The sequence below is a fragment of the Gavia stellata genome, chromosome 17 (assembly GCF_030936135.1).
Source record: "Gavia stellata isolate bGavSte3 chromosome 17, bGavSte3.hap2, whole genome shotgun sequence".
NCBI lineage: Eukaryota > Metazoa > Chordata > Aves > Gaviiformes > Gaviidae > Gavia > Gavia stellata.
In genome coordinates, this window is record NC_082610.1 from 19,566,800 (window position 1) to 19,589,820 (window position 23,021).

General features: G+C 38.0%; 1 protein-coding gene across 1 annotated transcript in view; it reads left to right on the forward strand.

The window, feature by feature from the left end:
* MUC6 (mucin 6, oligomeric mucus/gel-forming) overlaps window positions 1-23,021 on the forward strand; it is a 59,767-nt gene that overhangs the window by 12,799 nt on the left and 23,947 nt on the right. Inside the window, exons 7-28 of the mRNA XM_059826026.1 lie at window positions 1,692-1,899; window positions 4,099-4,221; window positions 5,195-5,315; window positions 6,220-6,358; window positions 6,522-6,626; window positions 6,971-7,043; window positions 7,315-7,452; window positions 8,334-8,495; window positions 9,039-9,133; window positions 9,799-9,931; window positions 10,841-11,090; window positions 12,229-12,281; window positions 12,387-12,496; window positions 13,692-13,843; window positions 14,599-14,740; window positions 15,214-15,324; window positions 17,200-17,385; window positions 17,837-18,076; window positions 19,019-19,175; window positions 19,937-20,080; window positions 20,588-20,650; window positions 21,651-21,698. Of these exons, the coding sequence (XP_059682009.1) occupies window positions 1,692-1,899; window positions 4,099-4,221; window positions 5,195-5,315; window positions 6,220-6,358; window positions 6,522-6,626; window positions 6,971-7,043; window positions 7,315-7,452; window positions 8,334-8,495; window positions 9,039-9,133; window positions 9,799-9,931; window positions 10,841-11,090; window positions 12,229-12,281; window positions 12,387-12,496; window positions 13,692-13,843; window positions 14,599-14,740; window positions 15,214-15,324; window positions 17,200-17,385; window positions 17,837-18,076; window positions 19,019-19,175; window positions 19,937-20,080; window positions 20,588-20,650; window positions 21,651-21,698 (2,953 nt within the window). The remainder of the gene's footprint in view (window positions 1-1,691; window positions 1,900-4,098; window positions 4,222-5,194; window positions 5,316-6,219; window positions 6,359-6,521; window positions 6,627-6,970; window positions 7,044-7,314; window positions 7,453-8,333; window positions 8,496-9,038; window positions 9,134-9,798; window positions 9,932-10,840; window positions 11,091-12,228; window positions 12,282-12,386; window positions 12,497-13,691; window positions 13,844-14,598; window positions 14,741-15,213; window positions 15,325-17,199; window positions 17,386-17,836; window positions 18,077-19,018; window positions 19,176-19,936; window positions 20,081-20,587; window positions 20,651-21,650; window positions 21,699-23,021) is intronic.

Genomic DNA, 23,021 nt, shown 5'->3' on the forward strand with positions numbered 1-23,021 from the left:
AAAGAAAAGGAGTTCTTTGCATTAAAATACATTTTGAAAAAGGCCTTGTTGGCATTTTTGAGGCTGGATTTATATCGTCCATATAAACCTACCAGCATTTAGCTCACAACTTTCTGAAATTTCATGCAGGTCATCACAGGAAATACATGGAAACCAGTGAAGCTTTAAAGAACTTTTTATTGAACAACTAGAGACCTGACATTATAAGCTGTATAGACTTGAGGACTTTCAGCGATGCTTTAAACATATTGCCAGATAACAGCGTTCATAACAGGGCCAACCACTGTCAACTGCTACCACTTCCAGTCCTTGATGAAAAGAAAATCAGCATACCTGAAACATGGTGCATCTAACTACGGTTGAAAGAGGAAGCTTGGAAGCAGCACAGAACAAAAGGGCTTCTGTTTCTTAGATTTTGCAGATACAGGAATCAAATCCTACTTAGGATGATGCTGTTAAATTTTTTACCAGGGAAACTCAAATTTTGGTTTCCCACACAGATTTTACAGAAACACAGAATGGTTTAGCTGGGAAGAGATCTCTTCAGATCATCTAGTCCAACCCCTCTGCTCAAGCAGGGTCAGCTAGAGCAGGTTGTGCAGACCAGTGTCCTAGTAGGTTTTGAGTATCTCCTGGGTGGATCTTGCAGGCTGAGGAGATGGAAACTTCACAATTTCTCTCAGCAACCTGTTCTTTTTTCTACCTAGGAATTCATAAAGTCAGCATATACCTAATGGCAAGTACTCATTGCTATCCTCTAAAAAGCATTTCACTTTACATGGAATGACCACGCTTTTTGGTTCTGTTTGTACTTCCTCACAAGAATATGATCTTACTTGGCAATACTCACGTACTTATTTGTATCCAGTATAGAGGTTACTAGTAATTACAGAATGCTTAAAAAGTTTTCTCTTGAAATAGGAGATTTTTCTTCTGTTTTCCTTAATAGTTTCACCGTGTTTTTCTAGCAACCCAAGAATCTCTTAGTTTGAACATAGAAACCATTCCTCTACTACAGAGGAAGAGCCAGCTAGAATCATTCTGAGACTCTCCTTTTCCCAGAACAAAAAAACAGAGAAACATTAGTTTTGTAGCATCTCTTTAACAAGAAGAGCAGGAATAAAGAACAGGAGTTTCTGTGGGTCCTGTGAGGAAGCTACTTTTCGGAAGAAGAGCATTGTAAATATTACTTGTATTCACACCAAAAAATTCCTTAAATCTGGTGGAGAACTTCTGTTTGCTGGGAGGTTTAACCTTTATACATTACTTCTCTTTGAGACCTCACACTGCAGTAGGCAACATGATAGGCAATACAAACATATCACATGTTTGCTCAAAGGCGAATGGATGTTGCTATCTTCATATCGGGGATGGTTGTCCTGGAACTGAATCCCCATTTGAGATAATGTTCTCAACCATTTTTAGAGGGATTGATGGTACTGAAAAAATTACTTACTTTTCAACTTAATGAGAAGTGGAACTAATTCAACATACCAAGATACTTCTGTTATACAATGGATTTATATTCCCTTCTACTTGTAAATTTCTCATGCATTTTAAGTTAAACACATATTACTAAACTGTAGGGAAAAAAAGCAAACAAGAAAATCATAACTAGTGGTGATACTCTACTGTTGTTTTCACATGGGGGAAACACTACTAGGCACAATTTTCTTTCTCTTTTTATTTAGGCCATGATCTGCTCTCAGCTACTTAACTTGGTGTCACCAACCTGCAGTGTGCCAAAGGACGGGTTTGTCATTCGTTGCCAGCTTGATATGCAGGACTGCAGTGAGCCAGGTCAAAACAATTGCACTTGCTCTACGCTGTCAGAGTATTCAAGGCAATGTGCTATGTCCCATCAAATGGTGTTCAACTGGAGAACTGAAAACTTCTGCTGTAAGTTCCAATGTTTTATTCACAGGAGATTGTACTTACCCTTGCTATATCTTACATGGAGGGAGAATGATGATTAACTGGAATTTAAATCAACTGATAGAAAATCTCTACTGTCTTGAATCAAACAAATTATTTTCTTAAGTGAACAACAGTGGTCTTTGGTAAAGTGTTAAGAAGGAGAGCATGGAAGCCTCGAAGGAGGAAGCATGAAATGTAGCTCCTACATCTAGATCAGCAACCGTAAAAGAGAGAAACATCCACCAAGTGAAAACAGTTGAATTTCTCAGACTTCCAACGGAAGGCTGTTCTCTCTTAGTACAGTTTTTTCATTATTGTACTTAGCAAATTAGCCAGTGAAGAGAGAGAACTTTTAAATGGCCTCTGAAGTCTTTGAGTCTTTTTGCGACCAATTGCCATAGCCCCTTCTATTCACAGGAGATTTTCAGTAGTCCATTTTCAGACGTTCCACCTTCTTAATCGTAACTACTGATTGGAATTAAATAGGAAGCAAATCTTCCATTACTCTCCAAGCTGTACACAATCAGACACACTTTTTTTCAAGTGCCTGTTTGTTATCAAACTTCTGATTTACTTTTTGCAGTCTTTTTGAATCCACCTGAAACGTGAATCTATGTCAGTGTTACGTAGCAGGATTCATTGTTTTACAAGAGATCATGCTGATCACAAAAAAAGTCAAAAGTAACTTAAATTGATGTTGTTATTTCTAAACCAACTCACACATTAAACAACCAGAGATGCAGCTCATTTCAAAAAAGAGGAACTTTCAAAATGACCTTGCTTAATATGATATTGTCCTTCAGAAGCGTATCATTTAATCATATTTTTATTTATCCTTTACATGATTATATGGTCATGAGTAGCAAATTTGTAAAATAAATTGCTTTGACAGGAATATATTTCTCCTTATCTCTTGATTCTTATTCTGTTTCAAAAATCTTTAAGATTGGCTACCATTTAGATTTTAGCATAAGAATAGAGAAATCCCAGTGGAATTATATTCCTGAAGTCATTGTTTCACTTGCCATAGTCTATCATCTCACCTTTGTTACTTACAAGGCCTTGCACCATTTTGCCCTGCCTGCATCTCTGGTGCCATATTCTTCCATTCTCCTCTTGGTCTTCACATACTGGTGCCACTCTTTTTTTTGTTTTGCGTATAACATTGAGTTTTCTTTCAGTCTTTCCTCATACTTACTGAAACCATTCCCTACCAAGCTCCATTATGATCCCTGACACTTTAAAATTGCACTTCTTTCTAAAATAGTTTTTCCCCTCTTTTTCTCCAAGGTTATTCATCTTACATAAATTAGTAAGCCATTTTATTCTTTGGTTGGTCTGCAATTGGCTTTAATCCTTCAAAATTTTAAACTCCTTGTGGCATTTTATAGATTCAGGTAAATATTAGTAAGGCACTGTGTGCATTCTCAGAACTGTACAATAATTCTTACCAGTCACAGTAAAATAATAGCCTGGTTTTCTCCAAATTATAGCAGTTTTCATGTTGCCACTAGACCATTACTAGGACTGGTAGTAAAGTGATAAAAGGCAAAGCTTGAAAAAAAAAGGGAATGGGAACCCTTGTTTCCCAAAAACCCCAAAGCTGAGAATCTAAGAATTTGCAAACAAATGCCAGATATACAAAGGTAATGAACTTTTAGGTCTTTAGTCTGTCTTTGTCAGCCTGATCTCTAGCTACCTCTATTTGCCTACCTCACTTATTTTTACTCTTTCAGATAAGGAAAAATCTCTGCTTGAATTTATCACATAATAAAACATGGTTTGAGTTCCATATATTAGAATTGCTAGGTAGCTGCATTCTGAGAAGTAGATAATGTCTGAGAAGCAGGAACTAAACAGACGATCAAGAGTTATATTCTTTAAATCCTTGAAGTACTACAGAAAATCTGATTTGGGTAGGCTGTGATATAGCCTGGTTGCCATTATTCAAGCTTCTGAAAGGAGTTTCTAACAAACAGGGCATGAAAAATGAATAAAAGCTAGAGTGAATATGATACTAATGATGAATACTCAGATGATGAATCGAATATTAAGGCAGGATAAGAGAACGTTAGTGCCAGAAATCACAAGGTTGTCTCCATCCTAGGTGGTAGATGAGAGAGGAGAGATTCTTCTATGTTTACACTTTAAAAATCTTAACACTTTCACTGTTTGTTGCAGCTGTGGGAAAATGTTCTGCTAACCAAATCTATGAGGAATGTGGTTCTCCGTGTATTAAAACCTGTTCCAACCCAGAGTACAGCTGTTCCAGTCACTGTACCTATGGTTGCTTTTGTCCAGAAGGTATCATTTCTGTATTCATCATATCCTAAATGGCCCATACAAATGTTTTTGGCATATATCCAACCAAGTGGAACAGACGTCTTAATAATGAACTAGCAGTGCATTTCAGGGCATTGTGCTGCTAGAACTGCCATTTCTCAGGTAACATAATATAACTGGAGTCCTGAATAGTCATGGTCCTTAAAGATCCTTGGTCACTATTTGCAAGAACAGAGCTGAGAAAGTATTTTCCTCACAAGACCATGATATGTGATGGGATAATTATATGCTGCATGCTTAAAGTTCTGTAATATAACATACATTGAGTAAGCTTAATTAATTTCCTATCCCAAACAGGTATCTAGCTTTTCAGGGCACCAGCAAGAGGTAGCATACCTCAGAGAAGTTCTGCAATATTATGGGCCTTTTGTAAAATTCCTTTAAAATAGTTCAAGCTGAACTTCCTACAACAGCTGTTATTATGACTATCATTTGCATTGTTTCTTGAAATTTCAGAACTGAAATATCCTCCAAGGTTACTGTGATGTGGGTGTTTACATCAATATCATCACCATTTTATAGTAGGCAAAAGTAATGTGTTGTGAGCTACATATTTAAAACTAGACTTAGTACTCTAGGAAGTAGAATGTGCCCATTCTTCAAAGTTTCCAACTTTAATTAGAGTGTCATAGCAAAAAAAATTTTGAAAAAATAACATTCAAGCTTACTGTTATTTCAAATTAAGTTCAAATTTCAAATGAAGACAATTGTCTGCACTTTCATATAACAAAGTAGCTAAACACTGTTATCACTTGTAGAGTCAGTTTTATTTTAATTAAGAGAAAATGTCCTGCACATTCTATCTCTAAGTATGGGCACTGGCTGGGCAAGAATAGCATTCTCAAGCTTATTTTGGAAGGCATTCAAGCTATAATAGCTTTAGTGGTAAGTAAAGACACGGAAAAATATTTATCTTGTTTATCTTCTTTGGCAGGAACTGTCCTTGATGACATCTCACAGAATCGAACATGTGTTCACATTAAGGACTGTCCATGTACACTGAACGGGAAAACATATGCTCCTGATGAGACAATGAAAGCAGCATGTAGGACCTGGTGAGTAGCGACAGGTACTTTCATGAGGGGATGGAAAGTATCCTCACCAAGCGATTGGAAAATTGAGCCTAACTTTTCGGAGGGCAGCTGCAAATGTGTCATACCGTCTCTGAGGCCACCTTGTTTGAGTGCCACAAATCATACATTTGTAATTGAAGATGTACATGTCTCATTTCCTGATTAATCTGTACAAACATAAATGCTCCTTCAGGTCACACAAAACAGTAGCATTTTTATCTCCTCTGTGAAAGTGGAGGTAAAATTAGTACAAAACAAATATCCAGTATTTACAATTGCTTTCTGGCAATCTCAGCGTTTCTGATCACCATATCAGTGCTGAAAACTAAACTTCTGTTTTGCAACAGAAAATAATTACTTAATACAATATTTTTTAAATTTGGGAATTTTTTCCAAAAAGAGTGGAATAAGGGTTTTTTTTGTGTTACTTCTCTTGCTATCATAATTCTAAGAAATAAAATAAAGGATAAATAATGGAATTTGATCCTCAGAACTGTAACAATGAACGCACTTTTCATGATTAATCTATTGGGGGAAGTTTACTGACAATCCACACAAGAGTTCAGCAACTTTGAATTAAGAGGAACAACTTCAACTGATATACATAGACAGAAAATCAAAGCATAGAAAGTATAAGGGGAAAGGTAATACAAATGACATCTTCCATTACTAGGAAGTAGCCGAGTTTTTAAAGCATAAAGAAAAGAAATTTCAAGAGTGGAAATGAAAGTTCAGTATGTATATATATGGTACACTGTGTTCACTAACCGATTTTGCATGTTGATCAGCTACAGCAAAACCTCCAGACAGGAGGATCAAATCCTCTGCTGGTAAATAGTGCCTTAGTATGAGAATTACCTTACACGGAATTTCTTGGTTTCCTCAGTAAATGTACGATGGGTCAATGGAACTGCAAAGACTTGCCCTGCCCTGGAAGATGTTCACTGGAAGGAGGCTCCTTTGTTACCACGTTTGATTCCAGATCATACAGGTTCCATGGGGTTTGCACTTATGTTCTTATGAAGGTAATTTGCTGCAGTCTAGAAACACACAATATCAAATGGCTATATTTTAGTCTGTCTTTGGTTTCCTATTGGAACACAAACTGAGGTCTTCCTATGATATACGTTTATTCTACAAATCGTTATTATTCTTACACAGACTTCCCTTTTCATTATTTTCCTCCAGAGTTCCAGCCTGCCACACAATGGAACCCTAATGGCTGTATATGAAAAGTCTGGTTATTCTCATTCTGAGACGTCACTTAGTGCTGTAATTTACCTATCTACAAAGGTAAGTATTCCCTCCGCAGGTTCTGTCCAGCATTCAGTAACCAGATTAGCAAAATAAATATTTGAAGTTGTTACTAGTAGCCTGAACTGAAAAATTATGGGGGATAGATACTAAAGATATGTTCCAGTTCATGCGTACACAGTAAAGATCTCAGTTGCCACACCAGCTCAGGAAGTTAGGGTATAAAGTGAAAACTGAAAGCAGTATGGAATAACGTGAGAAAAAGCTTAAATCAATCTTTTCCTACTACACAGGTTATTGACAATACAGTTGCTTAAGTTAAAGAACATATGAATACCGTCAGTACAGATAATTACTTCTGATTCCATGTCCTTTTCTTACAGGACAAAATTGTGATTTCTCAGAATGAACTCCTTACTGATGATGATGAACTTAAGAGGCTACCTTACAGATCAGGTAAAGAAAAGGGAATAGATGTAAAATCCAAGTTACATTAAATGTCTGGTTTACACAACCCAGCATCTTCTCTCTCACAATTGCCAATAGTAGAGGTTTTAGAGGAAGGTTAAAATCTTTTCCATTGCATCTGTCCCTCTGTTGAGAGTTGTGTGTGGGAGGAGAAAACTTGTAGACAGAATGCTAGAACACTTACATTTGCATTAAAATCATTACTTTGCAATATCCTATGCATCAAAATCTCTATTTCTAAATATCCTTGTTCTTTTAGGAGACATCACTATTTTCAGGCAGTCCTCAATGTACATTCAAATGTACACAACTTTTGGGCTGGAAGTTGTAGTTCAAACATCACCTGTGTTCCAGGCCTATGTGAAAGTTGGATCACAATTCAAAGGCAGAACCCTAGGTAAGAAATCCAGTCCCCATGTGAAGGAGAAAATGTAAGGAGTGTAATTTTGAAAGCTTAGTACTCATTCTTTAAGGAATAAACTTTCTTGTCTGGATTCAAAGAAAAAACAACAAAGATACCTGCATTGGAAAAGCGATGTGCTAAGAATTTGGGTTTTGCGAATCGCTTTAAAATTAATCAAATAAATCAGATGGGTGACATTTTTCATGTGTAACATAATACTGTTCTTCACGTGTTTTATGTGTGCCTTTTTCAGTACGTGCTTTACTACACAATGAAGGGGCAACAAATCAGTCTGTGTGTCTCTACATCTTGGAGCACGTGGTTCTTTGAATGCAGTGCACAATCACTGTAAACACAATGAGTCTAAGAAATTAAAAGCTTCTCAGCTGATAAGCACCAGATGGAGATGTTTATGTTTTATTGCACAGCAACATTAGCCACAAAGGCATCTCCTGCATTCTAATTATCTATGGGGAATTACAGAGAGGCTTTAGCTTCTAAAAAAGTCTAAATGTATATTCTTTGTCATTATGGATTTTATATGTATAAGAAGACACATGTAACTGCAAAAGTATTTCATGGCCTTTCTCTTTTACATGATTTAAAACCACTGAAAAAGCCTTTTTTTCTAAAAACAAGATGAAAACTTCTGTATGAATTTGTCAATGAACAGAAGTGGACGATCTTAACTTGAGAAGACTCAGTGACTGAATGCGTACATAATCAAGATTCTCTGGCCACTTGACCTATAGTATTCATTGACACTCCATGTAGAACTTTTGAGTCAATTTTCTCGCTATTATAGAATGAAACATAGACCATTGTGTACACAGTCTTTGATACTCAGCCACCCCTTGCATTTCTGATGTTACTAGGTTTGTGTGGCAATTACAATGGAGACACTACAGATGACTTCATGACTAGCATGGATATCACTGAAGGGACAGCTTCCCTGTTTGTAGATTCCTGGAGGGCAGGAAACTGCCATCCTGCTTTAGAGAGAGATACTGACCCTTGCGCTTTGAGTCAACTGAACAGTAAGTAGGTGATCCTGTTGTAACTGATCTCTCCAGCTGGCTTTGTCTGATGCTTCCATAAGCCTATACCAGGGGAATGAGAGAGTTTGAGAGAAGCAGAGGCTTCACAAATTCTGTCACCAACAAGACATTTCTGATTTCTAGAATACACATCTAGTGAAAGCTTGTAAGATGCCATTCTAGAGATCTGGGATTGAGATGATGAATGAGAGGGTTTTGGTGGTATTTCCAGTGAAATTGCAATGTCCGTGGATGTCTTAGACTTGCTTAGCAGTGCTGTGACTGAAATCCAGGCTTTGTCTTCTCAAGTCTTTATTGCTATTGGTCTTTAAAAAAAAAAAAGTGGGAAAAAAAAAAGCCCTACTGAGCTGTTTGAACAAAAGTATAGTCTGCAAGCTGGCAAGCTAAATTGTCCTTTTCTTCAATCTATCATTGCCAAAAGCTCAGCTAGAGTAGCATGTCCAGGGGTTTTTTTTATTTCTTTTTCATTTTTTCATTCCTTTTTCCTAACTTTGTTTAATGTCCGTGATTTACTTTCATTAGAAATATCTGCTGAGACTCATTGCTCCATTCTTACCAAGAAGGGTACAGTGTTTGAGAAATGCCATGCTGTGGTGAACCCTATTCCTTTCTACAAGGTAGGAAATGATGATAGATGGTGTACAGAGGGAGTCCAAATATTGGCCAGAATGTGCTCAAATACAGTATCCCACTCATTTGGATCAGCAATGCATAGAAGCTAAGGAGCAAGTGTGTTTTTGAAAATGATGTCTCCACCACACAAAGTCTGTTTGTTCGCAGGCACCAGTCCCATCCCTATGAATCAGAAGGTATTTTTGCTCATGCTGCAGTTCTCCATGTCTACAACTTTAACTATGCAAAGTATTGATTTTCCCATGTGCATAATTGAGCTCATTATATTTGCCAATCTCCACAAAACATTTTGAAAACTAAAAACGAAAAGCAGCGAATAAACAAAGGCATTTTTTAGGTACTAAGTGTATTTCATTCATGTCAATCAGGCAATTAATCTGATCTTTTTCATCAGTTTTAGATATGCAATAACATGTATTTTGCATGACTTACCTCTGCAATTCAGCATAGAATCACAAAATAGTAGAGTCGTTTATGTTGGAAAAGACCTTTAAGATCAAGTCCAACCATAAACTTAATGCTGCCAAGTCCACCACTAAACTGTGTCCCTAAGCACCACATCTACACGCCTTTTAAATACCTCCAGGGTTTAACACTTCCAAATGTCTGCTCCCCAGTAACAGAGTACTCTCCATGTATTGGGTTTCAGAGATGTGTCTACCAAGCCTGTAATTACGAAGAGACCTTTCCTTATATTTGTTCTGCTCTGGGATCGTATGCACGAACATGCAGTTCAATGGGTTTGATCCTTGAGAACTGGAGAAACAGTATGGACAATTGTAGTAAGTAACTGAACCAACTCTTAATAGTCTGCCATCAGATGAATGCATGCATACAGGTCTATCTGTTTCCATTTAGAATATTCCCATGTTTGATTCACTTATGACAAAACTGAATAAGAGCAAGACCATATTTTAAAACTACTTGTCAGTCATTAGAAAATAACTACCTATTGCTCGAGTAGGCCAACCAGCAGGTATAAAAGCCGTATTCCCTGGAGCTGCTGACTTCACAGATGTGTCATAACACAACAAAAACCATAAATGGTAAAGCAGTATTCTGAACAGTATCCAAATCTTCTTAAGAGTAATGAGAAAAGTAGTGAACAGAAAGAGGAAAGCAGAAATGGGGTAACAGATACCCAACTTTTGAACACCCTTCTAGTCTGTTTCAGAAAAGGTTTGTTATTTTAAGACTACATAAAAAGGATTACTCATATGCTTTAAGGTGAGCATGTGGATGCTTCCAGGACTTGATAATTAAGTGATGGAATAGACAGATAAATAAAGCTATACGGTACCATAAGATGAGAAAGAACTAGGAAAAACTCTGGTTGCAGATGTGATTTTGCTATTATGCAACTTAGACGTAGGCACAGGTTTCACAGTTACTCAAAAATACATTGGTATTTCTGCAAAGCTTCTCTTTGCATTATTTTATTCCAAGATACCTAAAGAAGCAATAAGATATCTAACTTTCATAAAACTTCCAAACAGCTACACGGTTGATGGTAAGCCCTGGTTGGCAATATTTTTTGCTAGAGCTCCACATCTACAGGAAGAGAAGCAATAGGAAGCATTAAGCATTGAAGCTGTTGACACAAGATATGCAGCACATTATCAGCAGTTAACTTCCACAAGGAAGAGGACAAGTCAATGAAGTTTAACATACGCTCTTGCCTTGTTTTACAGCCATTACTTGTACTGGCAATCAAACATTCAGCTACAACACTCAGGCATGTGACAGGACATGCTTGTCACTCTCCAACCGAGCCCTGGAATGTCATCCAACTGACATCCCTATTGAAGGCTGCCATTGTCCTAAAGGAATGTACTTGAACCACAAGAATGAGTGTGTTCGTAAATCTCATTGTCCCTGCTATTTAGAAGATAGAAAGTACATCTTGCCTGATCAGTCAATAATAACTGGTGGGATTACCTGGTAAGTCTGCCAAGTTTAAAGATTAACAAACCAAAAATGGAGACGAGGGGTCTTCATGTGTCTCTGTTGAGGGTTAACAGCACGAAGCAGCTAAACACCACACAGCTGCTTGCTCACTCCACTTCAGCCGGATGAGGAAGAGAATCAGAAGGGCAAAAGCAAGAAAATTTGTGCATTGAGATAAAGACAGTTTAATAACTTTCTTTATTATAATAAGCAAAAATATGTTTATTTAATAAGCAAAGTGGCATGCGCAATCAAAGCTAAGTAAGGAATTAATTCACTACTTCCTGTCAGCAGGCAGATGTTTAGACATTTCCAGGAAAGCATAACTTTGTCATGCATAATGGTTACTTGGGAAGACAAGCGCCATAACTCCGAATATCCCTTCTTCCTCCTTCTTTACCTGAGCTTTTATTGCTTAGCATGATGTTGATAGTATGGAAAATCTCTGGTCGCTTCAGGTCAGCTGTCCTAGCTGTGTCCCCTTCCAGCTTCCTTTGCACTCCCAGCTTACTCGCTAGTGGGGCGGCATGAGAGGCAGAGATGGCCTTGACATGTTCAGCAGTAGCTAAAACAACATTGTGTTATTAACACTGTTTTGGTCACAAATCCAAAACATAGCACCATTGAGCTGCTACGAAGAAAATTAACTCCATTACAGCTAAAACCAGTACAGTCTCCCTTACTTTTAATAGAAAAGGTTTATTTTTTAAGACATCTTTTTTGCCCTTTCCTGAAATACAAAGATTCTTGAACGAACAAAAAGTATTTGACTTACCTTAAGCTTGTAAAAGTTAAGGGAAAAAATAGAAAATGGTAGGTAAAATCTGATTATTCCTAGAAGGAGATTTTGTCAACAGGATCTGGACAAACCTCAAGAATGACTTGATAGGCCATCATAATAGTGAATGGCCTACTATTCACTTTCAAAACTGATATTACTATATACTACAAAAAGTGAAAAGAGGCAAGTTGACTCATGTTCCATTTTGAAGGATGGGGAGGAGCTAGTAACAGAAACGAAACATTCCCAGTAGTGAGAAACATGAAGCCCTTTTGCAAAAAAATTAAGATTTCTTTCTTAGGAGAGAATTGAATTGAAATTCCTTTGTGGTTTTTTTTTTTCCCCTCCTAGCTACTGCGTTAATGGGAGGCTAAGTTGCACAGGCAAACCTCAAAATCCTGCAGGTACGGGTCTGATATGGTTTACTTAGACACATATTCTTTTCCCCTATGCTGTAAAATTGCTGCTTCACAATCTCTCCAATGTTTGGTTTTCTTCCTTTTTCCTAGAAAGCTGCAAAGCTCCTAAGAAATATATATCATGTTCTGACAATTTAGAAAACAAGTATGGAGCTGCATGTGCCCCTACCTGTCAGATGCTGGCTACTGGAATTGAATGTGTGAGTTTCACAGCTCTGGGATATTTATTCTCTTGAGCGAGGATGAATGTTCTAGTTGGTACTTAGAACTTGACTATGTTCCTTCTAGCGAAATGAAAGGAGGTATTTCTTCTACTGTGATACAGTTAAACATCAGACTTCTTGCCACAGACTGTGGACACTAAAAATTTACATATATTCAAGAAATGATTGAAGTAATTAAATTGCATGCATTAATGAATTAAAGTCTATTAAATGCATAGAATAAAAATCCATTAAGGATTCTTAACTACATGGCTATCACCTCTGGCTCAGATACTCCATAGCTGCATGTCAGCAGAAACTGAGAGAACATGTGGTTTATGCTTCCTGTTCTATACTTTCCCAACTATCTGCTGCTGATGGTCACAGGATGCAGGAGACCTAGGCTAGGTGGACTTCTGGTCTGTCCTGATAGGGTTTTCTTATGCCTTTATATTAAGGAAACAGACTAATTGGAAGAATTGTAGTGAGCTTCCTTGATATAAAGAAACTTCTGTCGTACTCCGTCTGAAAGATTGGTAGCAATGAAAGATAAATTTTTCAGAGTCTTCAAGTGTGTTTAGTATGTCACGCAACAGGTATATCTTACAACTTCTGTGAAACTAGTTCAATTGACCAGTATATTAGTACAAGGGAAATCACAAAACTGAAATCAAGTCAAAACTAGAACTTAGCACAGAATCACAGAATCATTAAGGTTGGAAAAGACCTGTAAGATCATCAGGTCCAACCATCAACCCAACACCACCATGCCCACTCAACCATGTCCCACAGTGCCATGTCTACATGTTTTTTGAACACCTCCAGGGATGGTGACTCCACCACCTCCCTGGGCAGCCTGTTCCAATGCTTGACCACTCTCTCAGTGAAGGAATCTTTCCTAATATCCAGCCTAAACCTCCCCTGGCGCAACTTGAGGCCATTTCCTCTCGTTCTATTGCTAGTTACATGGGAGAAGAGACCAACACCCACCTCACCACAACCCCCTTTCAGGTAATTGTAGAGAGCAAGAAGGTCTCCCCTGAGTCTCCTCTTCTCCAGGCTAAACAACACCAGTTCCCTCAGCTGCTCTTCATAAGACTTGTTCTCCAGATTCACTCTTGACACCATTCACATACAAGCTAAAATGCATCTCACATTTCTTTTCATTTTGCAATCTGTTGATCTTTACCAGATACCCACTAAATGTGAATCAGGCTGTGTCTGTGCTGATGGGCTGTATGAAAATCTCGATGGCATGTGTGTTCCAGCTGAGGAGTGTCCATGTGAATATGGTGGTCTTGCTTATGGAAAAGGTGAACAGATCCAAACTGAATGCGAGATCTGGTAAGAATCACACAGTTTTCCATTGCGGAACCTCTGTTTCACTAAACTGTACAACTACAAAACAAAAGCATTTAGGTGATAGGAAAGTAGGAAACAGCAACAGCTGAATAGGAGGAGTACAGTGACAAAGCAGAGAGGTGATAAAGAGAAGCTTAACATTTGACAATATATACGTATAGATAAAAGAGTGATGGTACTGGCTTCAGTGATAACTTTTGCCATATGCATATCTGGGAATAAGGGCATCCAGTAGGCCTGTAACTGTAAACCACATGAAGTCAAGGATTAAGAGCTCCACCTAAATAAAGATGAGAGCACAATCTTCCTTCTTTTCTGTAGGTAAAAGCGACACACACCCCCCACCCCCCAAAGATTGTTTCCATCTCTTTAGCAGCATTCTCAGAGTACTTTATTCCCTTTCCAGTTACTAATCTAGTATTAAAAAGACACCACCATCATCAAAACTACATGGAACAGTGACATCTGTTCTCATTAAGAGCAAAAATAAATGAGTTTTATATTCTTTCTTTCATGAAAAAAGAAGGCAAAAATGACTCAAGGTTTCTTCTTTATCATGAATTAATTTTCTAGGCAGTCCATTGCTTTATGGTTCTTATATTAATTGTAACTTGGTCACAGTGTACACAAGTGAATTAAATGAACACCTTACCTAAAAAATTGCATGTATATAAAAAGAAGCAGATTAAGGTGGCATTGCTTTGAAATCTGAGTATGGTTTCTCTTCTCACTCCCAGCACTTGCACGAAAGGCAAATGGAAATGTGTTCAGAAATCAAAGTGTTCCTCAACATGTAATCTGTATGGAGAAGGCCACATCACTACTTTTGATGGACAGCGTTTTGTATTTGATGGCAACTGTGAATACATATTAGCTATGGTAATCTGCCTCTTACTGCTTATTTTGGCAGTATCTTAGCATCGAGAAAAAACTTGATTTAAATGGCTAATGAAAATATCCTAGGATGTATCTATAACCAATAGAGCACTTTGAATCTTTATAAACAATGTGTTTTCATATTTTCGGCTTATTTCAATAGTTAAAATGAAAATACTTTACTTCTCAAAACACAGTTTTTTCATGCAATTACAACAAATTTTAGATTTAATAACGCGTTTAAATAGTCATTGATATGTATGTATTCTGTACCAGCCAGCTATATCTTTTAGGGAAGTGATGTCAGTTCAACTACCAAATCAGAGGTCACCACCTCCCAAAACAGGCAGAATCACAGTCATGACATGTTTAAGCTTTCTTTACTTTTTTATGCTTTTATGTTTTAAGTTGGAAGATTCCAGACACAGAATCTACTAGGTTATTGTGCTTTTTGTGGTTTGTTTTGTTTTTTTTAGGATGGCTGCAGTGTTAATAGACCCGTTGCCTCTTTCAAAATTATTACTGAGAATGTCATCTGTGGGAAATCAGGAGTTACATGCTCCAGATCCATCAGCATTTACCTTGGGGTAAGATCTTCTTTCTGTTGTTATCCAGCTGCATAGCTATTTTAAGCCCATGTTTGCTTCCCTTTGGAAGCTTTAGCTGTGTATTTGAGGTGATGTCTTGTAAGTGAAATTACACGCTAAACCTAGAGCTTCAGTTTTAGCAGGAATTGCCATCAGGTTTTTTTCAATTCTCATGTCAAAGTTTCAGTCCCCAAACTCTTGCCTATGTAGAAGCCATATAATTTTGAACTTTACTGACTCAGCAGTGAATTACTTGGTCAAAAGATACTGATTTACACACACACACACGCCAAACTCAGGAAAACAACAGTATAAAATTGAGGAACTCTCATCGTGGATGATGAGAAAAATCTCTCCACATTTCTCTAAGTCCAGGTAATATCTGCAATTCAAAATACATCCAGATCTTACCTGAGATATATCCGTGAAACTTACAGCAATGAGCAGTTATCGTCATTTCCACTGCTGTGTGACAGCTTCCAGAATTGGATAAGTTTTACAGTTGTCAGTTCTATGGGACAGCAATGCCCAGTAGTATCAGATCATCTTAGTGTCTTTCATTATCTGACAGAGAGAAGAATATGGACAGATGAGATGTTATTCCAAGGAACAGTCACTACAACCAGTACACATTTGCCACATTACTGACTAAATACTGGCAGTTTCAGCTGGTCAGTGCCATGGTGAAAAAGTTTGTTTGCTTAGTAAACGCATGCTCCAGCCAAACCTTTCTGTTGATTATCTAGACCTTGAAACACTGCAGTATGACAGGAGTAAAGTTGTAAGAGGACACATGAGAGTGGGAGATAGTAAAAGAGCCCAAGACAAAGAGCGATTTTCTCTGTAACTTTTTGATTATTATTAGGAGCACATGAAAACATACTTCCTTTACTCTACTGGCTGAATGTAGATGACGGTATTACTTGCACCAAATGCAGTCAGAGTGCTAGCGCACCTATCAATAAGGGTGGAACACTGACAGATATTTTTGTTTCCCGTGAAGATTTGCATATGCATACAAAATAATTCCAAAGGGGTAAAAAAGCCTGTAAAATACAATCACAGAATAGAATCATAGAATGGTTTGGGTTGGAAGGGGCCTTTACAGGTCATCTAGTCCAACGCCCCTGCAATGAGCAGGGACATCTTAAACTAGATCAGGTTGCTCAGAACCCTATCCAACCTGACCATCTGCAATCTTGCTGATGGCACACTCAATCCCACTGTCCATGTCATTGATGAAGGTATTAAACAGCACTTGTCCCAGTATGAACCCCCAAGGGACACCACTTGTCACTGATCTCCATCTGGACGTTGAGCCATTGACCACTACTCTCTGGAGGATGCGACCATCCAGCCCATCCCTTATCCACCGAACAGTCCATCCATCAAATCCGTATCTCTCCAATTTAGAGAGAAGGATGTGGTGGGGGACCGTGTCAAAGGCCTTACAGAAGTCTAGATAGATAACATCCGTAGCTCTTCCCTTGTCCACTGACGTAGTCAGTCCATCACAGAACGGCCACTAGGTTGGTCAGGCAGGACTTACCCTTGGTGAAGCCATGCTGGCTGTCTCAAATCACCTCCCTCTCCTCCATATGCCTTAACACAGCTTCTAGGAGGATCTGTTCCATGATCTTCCCAGGCACAGAGGTGAGGCTGACAGGTCAGTAGTTCCCAAGGTCTTCCTTTCTACCCTTCTTAAAAATGGGTGCAATGTTTCCCTTTTCCCAGTCACTGAGGACTTCACCTGACTGCCATGACTTTTCAAAAATAAGTGGGAATGTCAAGACAGTCTGTAGTAGCAATGTGACACAGAGTAAGAAAAATACTGAAACTTGGTAAGTTATAACATGAAGATAAATTTTCTTCCAGAATTTGACATTCATACTGCGAGATGAAACCTTCACTATTTCTGGGGAAAATCCTGGAGTACGATATAATGTGAAAAAGAACGCCCTTCACCTGATGTTTGATATCATCATCCCAGGAAAATACAACATGACCCTTATCTGGAATAAGCACATGAACTTCTTCATCAAGATCTCCAGAGAAACACAGGTATTGCAGAATAACTTCCTCAGTAAACTGTCCTTCAATTCAGATTGAACTGCACATTTGATGACTGTTGCCTTGACTCTCTATGAGGGTAAAAGTTTTTCAGAGACACTACTGGCAATTGATTTTCATCATTATCTCCGAAACAGCAGAGATTTTCACTAGAGACAGGTTTTTAAGTGATTACCCTACTGCATTCAGGAAATTTTTGAGCTAAATGCTTGTATTTTATACAACTGCATGGTTGAATTTGATCTCTAAATTATGACAGTTTACAGCTTAGAGGAGAAACACATTCATCCACTGATGAACAGAACGTCATGCACAAGATGCTAATAAAAGAGTATTTGTAGCTCACATTCACTACTAAAGCACAGGAAACAGTCAGTAATCAGAAGCAAAGGCAAGTAATTGTAACTTGCTGAACTGACATTGCTACTTTCATTTAATCTAGGAAACTATATGCGGTTTGTGTGGGAACTATAATGGCAATATGAAGGATGATTTTGAAACTCGAAGCAAGTATGTGGCATCAAATGAATTGGAATTTGTCAATTCTTGGAAAGAGAATCCTCTCTGTGGGGATGTATACTTTGTAGTGGACCCCTGTAGCAAGAACCCTTATCGTAAAGCATGGGCAGAAAAGACATGTTCCATCATCAACAGCCAAGTCTTTTCTGCCTGTCACAATAAGGTAAGAATTGATTTGACCTTCTTTTTATTTAGGGCATAAATGGTATTCTTCCAAAATGCTCACACTCCAACACTTGATTTTCTCTTTCCCAAAAATGTTTTAATAAAATATATACAAAAAGTTTTATGGCTCTCATTTATGTTAATCTTCATCCCTTCTTATTTGCACTTCACCAGCCCTTTTGTAAGCACAAAATCTAAGTATGGCATTAACTGATTAGTTAAAAATATCAGCATGAAAAAAGAAGGAAGACTTCAGTATCAGAAATTAGTCAGTCTGTTGATGATGCCTGATACCAATGAATGCACTGTTTACTTTTTTGAAACCATTTAGTCTTTGTTAGGAAAAAAAACCTTAAGAAAAGCCTGAAAACATTTATTCTCATCAGTAAATCAACAGCATTACTTCGAAGATGCAGATCAGCCCAAGAGCAAGATACCATCCACCCTCCTATATGTTTTAAGTTGCCTGCTTTGTGGAGATTAAAATATCACAAGGTTCATCAGAACCAGGCCTTCGGAAGGAAAATTATCCATTTTCAGGAGGTGAAAACATGTGAGAAATGTGGATAATGCTGCAGAGCTCATGCATATCCATGGAGGGTATACAGCTGACGAACTTTGACACTTGTGCCTGAATAGATGTGGGGGGTTTGGGGTTTTTTTAGCTGACTATACATAATAAGTTCAGGACTAATATGAACTTAGAAATACATATCAGGCAAAACATCATCAGTTTCTATTGTTGATGCGGAGACAAATAAGTTCTTGCTAAAAAGATTTGTATGAAGCGGGATTGTAACTGCTTTGATAAGTGTTCAGAGGAAATACTAGTTGCTCTCACTTAATGGAGCACGTATCGTTTAGGCCAGGGAAAAACACCTTCTTAGCAAACAGGCAGAAAAGAACCCTAGAAAATTCATTACTTCGTTTTCCAATGCAGGTGAATCGTATGCCCTATTATGAGGCCTGTGTTCGAGACTCTTGTGGTTGTGACATTGGAGGGGACTGTGAATGCATGTGCGATGCCATTGCAGTATATGCCATGGCATGCTTAGATAAAGGTATCTGCATTGACTGGAGGACCCCCGAGTTCTGTCGTAAGTTTCTTTAAGCTCTCTTTAAACAGGTTTAAGAGATTATTATTGTTACTGTGAGTATATTAATATGGCAACATAAGTAATTGTTTAATAAGCGCCTCCTAAGTTGCATTTTCTCTATGGGCAAATAGTTGACTCCAGTCAGCTGGGTTTTGAAAGCTGTAGTTTTCATTTGTGCTAAATTAACCAAATACTAAGTTAACCAAAATATTATCTCTCTTTTTACCATGGAGTAATGAGAGAGAAAATAATGTGGTCACAGAAGGCAGACTGTTTCTTCTGCTGCCACTGTACAGTGAACTGTCAGTGAATTGAATGAAATTGTGAAATAACATGTTTCATTTTAGCTATGATGAAATCACCTTCTGTGTGGATGTCAAGGAAATAAAGACAGCTGTGCTGGCTGGAACACTGTAAAACAGGAAAAAGATATCAAGGTGTTCCAGAATATTGTATATGGGGGAAAAAAGAGGATGAGTGTGTTATAAATCAATGCTAGAGTTGTCATCTTTGATGGTTTCTTTTCAGCGTTTCACTATATTACGCATTAAAAATTGTGGAAATGCCTGTATAGTGCATTTGCAAAAAAGAAACTGACTTCACTGGAGCATAAATTTCAATTTACATCAGAAGCTAATAACTTCAGTGACAAAATTTTTTATTCAAGCTGTTTATTACTTTTGTCCTCCCTTTAGTCCTTTGACAATAACATGCCATTAATTTTAAAAATTCTGATTTCTCTCTTGCTTTTACCATTTTAGCTGTCTATTGTGAGTATTATAATTCTCACAAAAAAACAGGAAATGGTGATGCTTATTCCTACGGCTACACCAATGACAACTGCACCTGGCATTACAGGCCTTGTAATTGTCCAAATCAAAACTACAAATATGTCAACATTGAAGGTAATAAGCTCTACTAGTGTAACCCGGGAAACAGTAACATAGTAATTATTTTCAATGCTGTTTTTTAAATCAGTCATACCACAGTTTAATAATGGTATTCTAATTGATGCTATCTTTGAAGCAGTTTTGCTGATCTTTACCTTACTACTACTGCTTTAAATACATAACCAATTCAGTACCTGTACTACGTCTAGCTTTATATAGAGCTCAGCCTATCTTGAGGAGAAATTCTCTGACTTGCACACTGTATTTAGGTAAGAAAACATATGGAGAGAGCAGTTAATATTTTTATTAGACAAATGGATGCAGCTGGAGAAACCAAAAAAATTACTACATAGGCAGACCCTTCTTCTGAGGATGATGTGGAAATGATTACCTGAATAGATGCTGTTGCAATCAATACAGTTTTTTTAATAACAGAAATGTAAGATATTAAATTATAAATAGTGTAAATTAAATGCTGTTCTCTGAGAAATGCAAAACAAACTTCTCTTCCCCTTTTTTCAGGCTGTTACAACTGCTCTCACGATGAATACTTTGACCATGAGAAGGAAAGATGCGTGCCATGTGGTAAGCAGCAACCTATATACTCATTCTCTTTCTCTACAGTAACTGGAAAACAATACTAAATAATTTGTATATTCTCAAACAAGGTATTTTTCCTAGTACGTCTCAGCTAATAATGAGTGTCCATCCAAACATAACTTTCCTTCAAAATAACCCTATTACTCTACTGCTAGTATGTAAAACTTCAGTTGGTAAATAAAGGAACAAAAAGAACTAATTAAAAGAATAATTAGGGTAGGGAATGCTATAATACAGAAGCTGGATGACCCTGACTGGTTTTAGTTAGCAACATGAAAAGTTATGTTCATTGCAAATGTGAGTACTTTTCAAAATGTGGGTCTTCCTGAAAGTGCATTGGTGTTCTGATCTGCATGAGGGGCTGCCTCAGCAGAGGGGTGGGTCTCAGATATATTCAACACCTTTCATAAAAAAAAGAGAACATATAGAATAAGATCAGACCTAGCTAAGAGACTCTACTTAGCAAATCTCTTTTTAGACATTTTTTAAAAAAGATATTTTAACTTAAGCTTTATTACCATATGACTTACTTCCATGAAAACCTGTCATATTAAATAATGTTTTGAATAGACTCCAACTGAATGGTTTGGATTTTCATGCAGATTTAAAAGCCTCAAGAACAATTTTTTTCATATTACAGAACTCTACCCTGTGTAACCAGGATCTTAGCTAGTGATCTCATTTACATACAAAAAACATGTTTCCATTATCTCTGAAAACTGAGGTGCCCTTAAGCATAAAAACCATAAGAAAGGCGGCAAAAACTTACTCCTATTCATTATTATTATGAGATGTATTAATTTCTTCATCATTGTTTAAGTCCTTTGATATGAAGTTTACCACTGAAATATGTAATATTAAGCCTTTTCAGGAATATCTCACTAATTAATAAAATCCTTTGAATCCAATCTAAAATTTGCCTTATTTAAAATATTTTAATATGCTTTCATTCACGAACTTAACCTGTTCTACCTTTACACAACAGGAGATGAAAGCACTAGTATCACACCTGAAACATCTACACCTTCAACAGGTTAGTTTATGTAGTTGACCAAACTAGTACTCACACACTGATATATATCCTGATACGTGTTTCTGAGGTAAGCAATATCCTTCTTTGCATGATATAGTGGCGTCACCAGTTTCGCATGCGTAAGATGCAGTGATGAAAAATGACCTGGTATCATAATTATCACACAAGTTTTCCCAGAAATATTTGTTAGACATCTTAAGACAAAAAATTACTGAGAGAACAGTGTTTCCTGAATATATTTAGGCACTTCCAGATATCAGTAATGAAATATCTTTGTTCGTGAATAGGGAATTCTGTCTTGTCTCTGATGGACAGCAGGATCAAGTGCACCCTCAGCAAATTTACAGATGACATCAAGCTGAGTGGTGCGGTTGACACGCCTGAGGGATGGGATGCCACCGAGAGGGACCTGGACAAGCTCTAAAAGTGGGCCCATGTGAACCTCCTGAAGTTCAACAAGGCCAAGTGCAAGGTCCTGCACTTGGGTCAGGGCAACCCCTGGTATCGACACAGGCTGGGGGATGAAGGGATTGAGAGCAGCCCTGTGGGGAAGGACTTGGGGGTACTGGTGGATGAAAAACTGGACATGAGCTGGCAATGTGCGCTTGCAGCCCAGAAAGCCAACTGCATCCTGGGCTGCATCAAAAGCAGCATGGCCAGCAGGTTGAGGGAGGCAATTCTGCCCCTCTGTTCTGCTCTGGTGAGACCCCACCTGCAGTACTGCGTCCAGCTCTGGAGTCCTCAGCACAGGAAAGACATGGACCTGTTGGGGCAGGTCCAGAAGGCGTCCACGAAAATGATCAGAGGGATGGGACACCTATGAGGACAGGCTGAGAGAGTTGGGGTTGTTCAGCCTGGAGAAGAGAAGGCTCCAGGGAGACCTTATTGCGGCCTTTCAATGCTTGAAGGGGGCTTATAAGAAAGATGGGAACAGACTTTTTAATAGGGCCTGTAGCAGTAAGTCAAGGGGTAATAATTTTAAACTAAAAGAGGGTAAATTCAGACTAGATAGAAGGAAGACATTTTTTATGATGAGGGTGGTGACACACTGGAAGAGGTTGCCCAGAGAGGTGGTAGATGCCCCATCCCTGGAAACATTCAAGGTCAGGTTGGACGGGGCTCTGAGCAACCTGATCTAGTTTAAGATGTCCCTGCTCATTGCAGGGGGGTTGGACTAGATGACCTGTAAAGGTCCCTTCCAACCCAAACCATTCTATGATTCTATAATGTACAAAATCCTACAAAAATTTGATCACATTTCTTAGTGGTGATTGGCCGTATAACACTTCAACAGTTTAAGAAGGTCTTCATGGACATGTATGA